This window comes from Mangifera indica, chromosome 9, assembly GCF_011075055.1.
Source record: "Mangifera indica cultivar Alphonso chromosome 9, CATAS_Mindica_2.1, whole genome shotgun sequence".
Classification (NCBI taxonomy): Eukaryota; Viridiplantae; Streptophyta; class Magnoliopsida; order Sapindales; family Anacardiaceae; genus Mangifera; species Mangifera indica.
In genome coordinates, this window is record NC_058145.1 from 17,448,432 (window position 1) to 17,459,186 (window position 10,755).

Sequence of the window (10,755 nt, forward strand, 5' to 3'; positions counted from 1 at the left end):
GACGCTATCATCGAACGAACACACCTATTGTATTGCCCTTATCCCTTATACCAAATCAATTTAAAAAGAAACATGTATTTATGGACTAAAATTGACATACAAATTGCAAATTGGACTTTTGGAAAAGAGTCATTTTAACAACATCCATAGATAGAGATATAAAAAATTGACAAGAGAAGAAGAGTCAAGCAATGGGCCAATTCTGATTTTCCAAAAAAAAAAAGGAACAAAAATAAAGTCACAAATAGATAAAATTAAGTTTGAAGTGTTATAATAAAAATTGAAAAATAATTATTAGAGATGACAACATGATCTTAAATGTCAAGTCTCCACCCTACCTTGCATTATACAAGAAGAGAATTTTCCGACATTAACAGAAACAAAAATAAAAACAATCTTCATAAAAAAAAAATGAAAATAAAATAAATTTTAATGTTTATTAATTGATAATAAACTAAATTCTAATGGCTTATTGATAACAAAATACAATAAAATTATATGTACCTTATTTGAATATACAAATAAGTATACACTTATATATTATTATGTGATTGAACGATTATGAATTAAAAATAAAGTAATATTTAATTATGTAATGACATAATAAGTGTGTACTTATTATATATTCGAAATAAATACACATAATATTATTCAATAAAATATTAAATTTAAAAGAGTTTGTTTACGATTAATTCAAGATCGATAAGTTAAAAATTGAATTCGATTTGAAAATAATTTAACTTTGTATTCAAATTAAGTTGACTTGAACTTAAATATTCGTATCGATTTGAATTAATTAGTTTATGAAAACAGATTTAATCCTTGAACTTGAACTCGACTTATTAGATCTAAACTATAATTCGAATTAAGGTTGAATCCACCTTTAAATATAAGTCTTATTATTATTTTTTTTTGTAATCTACACATGATTGAAGTGTATGCTTTGTATAATAAACAATATTATATATATTTAATTTTAAATATTTAATTAAATTATATAATAATATATTATTTTAATATTTAATTAAATCCTCAAAACAAAGTTATCTGATTTGTTGTGGTGTAATATAAGGCAAAGTGTAGATATTCCTGCTAACGATTTACCAACACTAAAAGATTTTTTAAATTAAAAAATTGTGGAGGGACAAGAGCAAAAAAAAGGCTGGCGATGAATTGAGTGATTATTCCAGGCGAGGAGTTGAATTGAAAATTGGAAAAGAAAAGTAAAATTAAAAAAAAATATGACGTGGAAACGAAGAAAAGAAAGGGAAGAGAATCAAAAAGAGGAAAGAAGAGAAAGATATCTTTTAAGGCCACAAAGGAAACTTGTGGCTGAGAACGCTTGAAAAGCGATGACGTGTCAGTCACGTGACCAACAACACCCCAACACAAAAACAAATCATAAAAACACAACACACCACAATGCAACGCAATACAACATACCGTGTCTCAGATCTCTTCGTCTCTCTTCTGCTTTCTTACAGCAACAACCAACAAACAAAGCAATAAAATCACTTTCTCTTCTTCCAACACTATCCAAAACTCACCGTTTTATCTGTTTTCGTTTTTGGTTTTTGTTTTTCCTTTTTTTTGGGGTTTTAGTTTATCTTCTGGGGAGAAAGAGAATGGTGGAGCCGAAAGACCAGGGGATCAAGCTCTTTGGGAGGACGATTCCTCTGCCTGAGGTGTCCTCGGCTGCTCCTGCCGGTGGTTCTTTTGACGAGAGTATCGAACGGGATCCGTCCTGTTCGGTGGGTTCTTCGCTGGAGGAGGATAAGAACAGAGATTATATGGAAGAAGAAGAAAGAGTGTGTGAAAAGGTACGAGATTTGAACTGTGAAATTTTCGGTTTTGAAAGTGACCCTTTGTTGGTGAGGTGAAAATAGGAAGTGGGCCGGTCTTCTTTTGGTTTGGTTTTTTGAGTTGGACTGAAATTAGAGATTTACTTGTTTTGGTTTGGGTGTTTTTTGGTTCGTTTAGGTTATAATTCAAGTTAGGAACTTGCTAATTTTCTGCTCTATCATGGTTGATTTTGGCCATTTGATATTTTTTCTGCTTTTACTTTTCTGGTTTGTAGGGCAAATAATTTAATTTTTCATCAGAAAGTTTGGTAATTTCTGACTGATTGCTTTCTTTATTTTTGGCTCAATGATTAAATGCAAGACATGGAATTTTCTTAGTCCATAAGTTCTATTGAGTGGTAGCTGATGAGAATTTGGTGTTATAGCTACTTTATATTTGGTTTGAGTGTTAGTTATTGATAAGATGATCAGTATTTTATAGATCCTCACTGAAATTTCCATCTGATTTATTGCTATTTCATCCTCTTCGCGTCCTATCCGATTTCTATTATATGCTTTTAGCTAAGCTGTTAGTGCTCTGACATCATTTTGAAATTTGTCATGGGGACTGCTTGTTAACTCCAAAGAGTTGATGTAAGCCTTTTCTTGGGATGAATTAGAATGACAACACGGTTTCCTGGTTTCAATATTGTATGTCAGTTTTTTTGTACGCGTTAGAGGTTTGGGTTGAACTAATCCACTCTCTGCCACATGAAAGTTGTAAGCCCAATGGAGTCAGTCCAAAAATTTCTGATATTTGTTGTTTTGATTTTGATGGTTATTGTGACCATGGAAGTTCTAATAATTTCAGGATCTACCGGGGGAAAAGCCTACTGAGACTAAACAGGAGGATGGATCCCCGCCAGTGTATTCTGAAGAGTCTTCAAATCCAGATGCAACTGCGGAGATGATTGAGAACCATAAAACACCATCTGATGAGAAGGAGAACACTACTTCAGAAACTTCAAAGATAGAAGAAGACCATAGTGAGCCTAGTACTTCACAAGAGAAGACTTTGAAGAAACCTGACAAGATTGTTCCATGCCCACGTTGTAATAGTATGGACACTAAGTTCTGCTACTACAACAATTACAATGTTAATCAACCACGACACTTCTGCAAGAACTGCCAGAGATACTGGACAGCAGGTGGGACAATGAGAAATGTACCTGTAGGTGCTGGACGTAGAAAGAGCAAGAACTCAGCTACACACTACCGTCACATAACTGTGTCTGAAGCACTGCAAAATGGTCGAACTGATGTTCCTAATGGAGTCCACCATCCTGCATTAAAAACTAATGGTACTGTACTCACCTTTGGCTCAGACACACCTCTTTGTGAATCAATGGCTTCTGTTTTAAACATTGCTGATAAAACAATGAGAAATTGCTCTCAAAATGGCTTTCATAAACCGGAGGAGTCACAAATTCAACTTACTTATGGAAGTGGAGAGAATGGAGATGCTCATTCGAATGGATCTTCAATGACAGTTTCAAATTCAAAGGATGAGGCAAGCAAAATTGCACCACAAGAGGCGGCTATGCTGAATGGTCAAGGCTTCCCACCTCAAGTGCTATGTTATCCTGTGCCTCCATGGCCTTACCCATGGACTTCAGCTCAGTGGACCTCTCCAGCTCCCCCGCCTGCATTCTGTCCTCCAGGTTTTCCAATGCCATTCTACCCTGCAGCAGCTTACTGGGGTACCATACCTGGTCCTTGTTGGATTCCTCAACCATCTTCTCCCAAAACTCCCAGTTCAGGTCCTAACTCTCCAACTTTGGGGAAGCATTCAAGGGATGAGAACATGGTAAAACAAAGCAACTCTGGAGAAGAGGAACCACATAAAGAAAATAATGCTGAGAAATGTCTTTGGATTCCAAAAACATTGAGGATTGATGATCCGGGAGAAGCTGCAAAGAGCTCTATTTGGAGAACGCTGGGGATTAAGAATGATAAGACTGATTCCATTGGTGGGGGAGGACTCTTTAAGGCATTCCAACCAAAGGGCAAAGGAAAGAATCATGTAGCAGAAACCTCTCTGGTCTTAAAAGCCAATCCAGCTGCATTATCTAGGTCACTAAATTTCCAAGAGCTCTCATAATTAGGTAGGTGATCAACTTGTAATTGTTTGAAGTGGTGCAAGCATCTTGGTGGTGTTTAACTGATCCCTACAAATCCACTCAAATTTACACACAACTGAGGTCATACACATTCACTATCCTCTTATAAAAAATCAACTGTCAAAGCAATTGCACGGAGAGGAACACTGTTATGTATTCTCTCAACCTGTCATATCTCCAATAGAAAATGAGAGCTTAGCTGAAGTGGCAACTGATTTTTCTCTTGTTTCTGTTTGATGGCAGTACAACCGGATGCTTTTTGTTTCCCAGTAGATGGTTTGTGAGTTTATGTACATATTTATATATGAACTAGTGAGAGCTAGATCAGCGTGAGTTTGTGTACCATAAATCCCAGGTGTACTCAAATAAATTTGGGAATGAAAATTAACTTCTTATTGATATTTCAGTCTTCTGAAAGAATTTTAACTCCATCATATCAAGTTTCCTGATGTGTTACCCAGCAGCTGTAACAAAATTGAATCTTTCTGCAGAATATGCATATCAGAAGCTTGGATTGAAGATTGTTCTTTGTCCATGTATATAAAAGGAAAAAAAAATTCAAGCGAGCAATTAAATCGGGTTCAATGAAGCCAAAACAGTGAATATTGGGGCAACTGAAGGTGGAGAGAAGAGGATATGGTAAGTGCCAGTTGACAAGACCAAAAAAAAAAAATTATCAGACCCTACACGTTGTAGATAGACATGAATTCTCATCACAAAAGGCCAAGTGCCTTTCTTTTGCACCCCATACAGCAAAACAACTAGCACCAAAAGGTGAAAAGCTGATCATAAAAGGTTATACTTTTCATCTTTTTTGGCTTTCTTTTCTTGGTTTTTCCTTTTTGTTTTCCTTTATGTTTTCCTCTAACCAAGCAATATTTAATGAAAGCAAAACCGATCATATCAGGAGGAATATAGCATAACCACATACTATAATGCCTTGAATTTTCCGTACAGAAGTTGTAAACTTCTATGTAATGTAGAACTGTATAAATCAAATATATAATAAAATTCTGGTAGATAAATACATAGATAATGTGATATGTGGACTCTCAAAAATGGTCTAGATATTTTGTGATATTGTTGATGAATGTTTGGTGGGCATTTTTGTGAGCCATGAGCTGGTTAGGGGACCCAAAGGCCAAAGCATGTGATGCTATTAACTCTCTTTGCTTGGACTGCTCACTGGCTTACCCTACTCTCCTGGTGTCATTTTGCTCTTCATGGAAGGGCAAACTCTTTTTCTTTCTTTCCTTCTTTTTTCATCATATTTGGGGCCAAATAAACCCACACAAGAATGCTATGCTTTTTGATATAGGATTAAAGTCTCACACCTTGTAGTAAGAATCCTAACATGCCATCATATTCCATAATCTTAGATTGATTGTACTTTAACTCCTTGTTAATCTCAAGTGAACACTACAGTGCTTACTTTATCTCCAACACTGACGTAATTGCAATTGAAAAATATAATGATGATTCCGACATTAAATTATACAAATTTTAAAGAAACACACTCTAAAAGTTAATTATTGATATTAAATAGTTTAAAATAATATAAATTTCATACTAAAAACCATATTTTTTTATATAGTATCTACGTCTATTACCTTACACTTGAATTCTCACACAATTTTAGTCCTACGATTTAAATATCGAGTCAATTTTGTTCAAGGTAGGCCCTATTAAATTTCAGCCACTAAAATTGATCTCCCAATAAATTTTTGATTATGACATTCATCATGTGTACTTGTTAGTTCAAGTCTTTACTTTGCAAGGGAAAGGTGATTCCATCATAAATTGAAAACAGAATTTAATCAGTAAGCTCCCAAGTAATAGGAGGAGACCAAGACTCTCACTGCATGCCTGTTGAAAACTGTTGGGGTCAAAAAAAATCCGTAAACTAAACCAAATTGATATCTTAACTGAAAATTTGATCGAAAAACAAGGTATCAAAAAATCTAGTTTGGTTACCAATTAAAATATTGGTCAAACCGGTGTTTTTGTTTCGATTACCAGTTTAACTGTATTTGTAAATTGGTTAAACGAGTGAGTATCATGGACCGGGCTTAGAGTAATTGGGCCTAAGAATCCACAAAGCCTTTTCCATGTTTTTCATGATCACATCCTTGCTTTACAAAAATGAAAATTATTTTAGGTTTCCAAGAAATTTCTCCATTGTGATGAATCACACACTTTGATCATCTTCCACCATGACTTTGCACTGACCAAAATCTTCCACAATATGACTCTATCCCTCCCTCCCTCAATGACGTATTCATCATTATGTCATTTTTAATTTAAAATTGAATTTAGTTTACATCAATTACTTCAAACTTTTCCACTAATAATGCAAAATATTACGGGGAAAATGACTAAAAATGAGTATTTTTCACTGTAATTTCCTTTGGAGTGTCACTCATTTTATCTGAAGTCTTCAGATTTGGATTAAATATTGACTTGATCAAAGCATCAATACAAACTCATTTTCCAGGTTTAATTTAAATAAAAATTAGAATAATATATAATTAAACAAAATTTATTTTTTGGTAATATAATTGTTGGGACTGGCCAAAATTTTATAAAACAATATAATGGTTGACATAAGCATGCCACTGTGTTGAGCCTGATCGAACCAATTCAACCAAATGGTTTCGTCCAGGTTTTAAAACATGCATTTTACCAACTTCCCTTCATTCACGTCCGAAATTGAGACAACGTGTGGGAAAAGAAATAAAGAATGCAAAGATTTCCAAGCACTAAAAATTCCACCCTGCTTGTCCAAAGTTTCCGAGCATTTACAGAAGTAAACATAAGAAATTATAACAAATATGCCACAATTGACTCTTGGCTGAAGGCTTTAAGTCAGATTCGAAAAACGGCAGCCCTCAACCTTATTTCCAAGAAATTTCAATAGTTTTTTTTTTTTTAAACTCCAATTGTAGGGATTCTTACATGTAGGCCCTGATGTGTAGATCCATTTGGTTCACTAAAATAAGAAAGTAACAATTTGGTCCATATAAAATCAGAAAATATTTACTTTTGGTCCCTTGGATAAGGATTGCAGTGTTGAATTCTATCCGTATCAAACTTAAGTAAGAGTTGTTTGAGATTAACTTGAATCCAAAAGATATTGTTTAAGATCAATTCGAGATTAACTAATTAAAGCTTAAACTTGCCTCGTAAATTATTTCTTTAACTTTATATTAGATTTGAATCAAACTCAAATTCGAATGTTCAAATTAACTTAATTTTGGTTCATTTTCAATTTTTAACTTGAACTCGATTTGTTCAATATGAGTTTGAATAAACTGGAATGAATATAATATAATGGATAAACAAGATTACTAAATGAAACAAACATATTTGATTTGTTGTTTAAAAAATAAATCATATTTTTATATTCATCTCATTTAATTTTGTTTTAACTAATACTTTCAGAGTCAAACCAAACATAGACTTGACAAGAGAAAGTGGTCTGATCTAACTGATAATCCAAATGGTAAATAATTTATAAAGATACTAAAAAAATTTAAGAGAATTTTATAATTAATCATTAAATATATAATCACTCTTACTAAAACAGAGATTTAAGACTTTTTTTACTTTTTATTTTAGAGGGTCACAATGATACTTGAACAAAATATTAGGACCTAAAAGAAATCATGCCTCATCTCGTAAAGGTCAACTTAAGGATAGCGTGAAAGGCAGAAGCGGCAGACTCTTGGAAAATCCAAGAAAGAGGCAGGCCAGCCTGAAACACCTTTTTTAACCATTGAGCCACCTAATACGCAGCACCACAGAAACTTCCAACCTGGCCGTTTCTTTCTTGTACTTTCCAGGTTTTTTTTCCGTAGACTCATGGCAATTTCCTCTCACCAAACAATACTCCGTATAAATATTTATAGCCTTTCCCTCTCTTTCCTCCACAATCAAATCAATGTGAAATATTCCTCTAGCTCTAGCAATCTGTTGATGGAATTGAACCATTTATAATATCTTATTCCAATGGAGAAATCATCATCATCATCTTCAGCTGACAAAAATACCCACCAGTCTTTCTTTTCCTTTGTCTTTGTTCCTTGCGTTATTGTTTCATTATTTGAAAGATTTTTCACTTTGGTCCACGGGGTCCATAATTTATTGTCAGGATTCTTGTTTTCTTTGTTCAAGCTTCATTCTTGCCATGCAGAAACTTGCAACGATCTCAAGAGCCGAGATTCTGCCGATTCCCGTAGTTATTGCTTCCAGGAGAAGCAAGATGACGGTGAAGGTGATGATGATGGAAGCCTGTTAAGAGAAGAAGTTGAGATGGTGATGAAAAACCTGACACTTTTTTGCGGCCCTGGAGGGGAGGAGCTGCCAGGAAAAATGGGTTCCAGGGAGTTTTCCGGCTTGTTTGAGGAGAAGGAACCGAGCTTCGAGGAAGTTAAGGAGGCGTTTGATGTTTATGATCAAAACAAAGATGGGTTCATTGATGAGAGGGAATTGCAGAGAGTTTTTCGATTGTTGGGAATGAAAGAAGGATTTGAGCTGGAAAATTGCAGAAAAATGATTGGAAAATTTGATGAAAATGGAGATGGAATGATTGATTTCAAAGAATTTGTAAAGTTTATGGAGAAAAGCTTTGTTGAATTGTAATTTTTTTTGCTCAGAAATTAATTACAATCAAAACTTGGCATTAAAAAATTCCGTGTTTTGAGTTTTCAGCTTTTTCCTGGTCAAGTTTTTGGTCCATAATTTTTTACCATATCATTCGAGAATTTTGAGAAAATAGTATTTGGGTTGCTTTGTCAATCTCTTACATTTTTCCAAAGTAAAATTAATTATATTTTAATCAGGATATCATTCGACTTGAGATTGTGTCTAAATAAAATCCTATTTCGAATTAATTCGAATAAAAAAGATTTAATTCAAAATGAATAAATTTTTGCTTGATTTCAGTGAAAATAATTTAATTTTGGATTTAATCTAATTGACTAAAACTCAAATATTGAACTCAATTCAAACTTTTCAGTAGTTTGGATCAATAGTATTGGATGTTGCTATGATACTTCATGATTAAACGAACTCTCGCAAGCAAAGACAAATTTTTATATGTTAACAAGACATTTTTGATTGAGTTTGACTGTCACTCCGTATTAAACTGACTACAACTACTATGATCATGGTATATTATCAATGAGTTTCAAACCTATGCTCTTGTACTTGAATACCTCTACCATTGCTGTTCAAGTTGGCTAAACACTTGTGCAAAGTGCTAATGACATATTGTTAGTATACCTATAAAATCATAGGATAGCTGGATTTAGAGGTATAGATGGGTCGGGCCGGGTTGGCTCAGGCTCGGCCCATCGGGCTAACGGGCCGGGCCTAAAGCCCAAACAGTGATGGGTTTTCGGGCTGGGTTGGCCCATTAATATATGAAGGCCCAAGGCCCGGCCCATATATAAATGGGCCTTAAATGGGCCGGGCAGGGCCGGGTTTTGAATATTTTTTAAAATTTTTAAACAAATTATTTTTCAAATTATAAAACATAAATAAATATATATTATAATAATATTCAAATAGATTGAATTCATTTAATACTTAATCTATTTGTAATATTTTGTAATGATAAAATTAAAATAAAATTATAAACACAAAGAATTATTATTTACGAATTTAGATATATTTTGAAAGATAATTAATAAGAAAAAATGAGATTGAAAATATAATAAAATAATTGAGATTAGAGATTTGTAAATGGAAGTGAAAATGAAGAAAAATTAAATAGGTTTATATAAAAAAAATAAATTAATTAAAAAATTAAAAAAAAATAAAGGCCAAAGCTTCTGCTACAAGGCAGAAGCTAGCAGCACAAGGCAGAAAATCTGCCAATTAAAATTAAAAAAAATATATAAAAACAGTACCAGGCCGGGGCCGGGCTAACCCACGGGCTTAATATCAAAGCCCGAGGCCCGGCCCAGTAGACCCATGGGCCTAGCCCGACATGCTACAGTACCAGACCGGGTTTTCTCGTGCCGTGCTTTTTTTTCGTGCTTCGTGCCGTGCCTCCGTTCAATCCGGCCCAATTGATGTGTCTAGCTGGATTCAGAGAGATAATGTAATCTCTGTTCTTGATTCTGAGTATAATAACCACTTAAGAGTGTAGGCAGACTTAAGAAGGTAAAGGAGTCGTTAGATAAATTAAGTTTTGAGTGATGTAAAAGTACTCAATAACACTCAATTTCCTGAAAAACTGTAGTGAACCCAACATCTGTTTAATATAAGTTATCGATAAGTTCCATTTCAATCTCTTTCTTTACATGTGCTTTTATATTTTTTAACATCTTGGTTCTTTTAGGAATGATTGATAATTCATATTCTTTCTTGGAAAATTATAGAGGGGTTGAATGACAATACAACAATGTGCAAGAAAGCTGGGGCTTCCATTGATGAATCTTGTGAGATTAAATGGAACTCCCATTTAAAATAAACTATATTTGGGGGAAAAGCTGCTTCGTACATCATCTGGCTACTGGTGTATCATAAATGATGGAGCAGATATGCCTGCCATTGTCATGGGGTTCTCTGGGCACGTTGATTCATTTAGTTTTCCTTAACAGTGCACTAATCTATTGACTAAAAATCCTGTTCCTTTTTGGCTAATGTACGCTTTTTGAAACAGATTTAATTTGAGTAGGAAGCCTTTCCTTCTTGAAGTTGGGTTCTGGTGATTAGAAGGTTTACTGGGGGGAGGTACTGTTGTTGACAATGGGGCTATTTTTGTCACCTTAATATGCGACAAGGAT

At 34.1% G+C, this 10,755-nt stretch overlaps 2 protein-coding genes across 2 annotated transcripts; both read left to right on the forward strand.

The window, feature by feature from the left end:
- Nucleotides 1-1,419: 1,419 nt before the first annotated feature.
- On the forward strand, nt 1,420-4,362 carry LOC123226124 (cyclic dof factor 2-like). The gene is made up of 2 exons (XM_044650610.1): nt 1,420-1,820; nt 2,653-4,362. The coding sequence occupies exons 1-2, from the start codon at nt 1,626-1,628 to the stop codon at nt 3,940-3,942; spliced, it is 1,485 nt and encodes a 494-aa protein (XP_044506545.1). The 5' UTR covers nt 1,420-1,625; the 3' UTR covers nt 3,943-4,362.
- A 3,511-nt stretch (nt 4,363-7,873) lies between these two features.
- On the forward strand, nt 7,874-8,670 carry LOC123226181 (probable calcium-binding protein CML45). The gene has a single exon (XM_044650695.1). It carries the CDS (start codon nt 7,970-7,972, stop codon nt 8,600-8,602), a length of 633 nt encoding a protein of 210 aa, XP_044506630.1. The 5' UTR covers nt 7,874-7,969; the 3' UTR covers nt 8,603-8,670.
- Nucleotides 8,671-10,755: the final 2,085 nt, after the last annotated feature.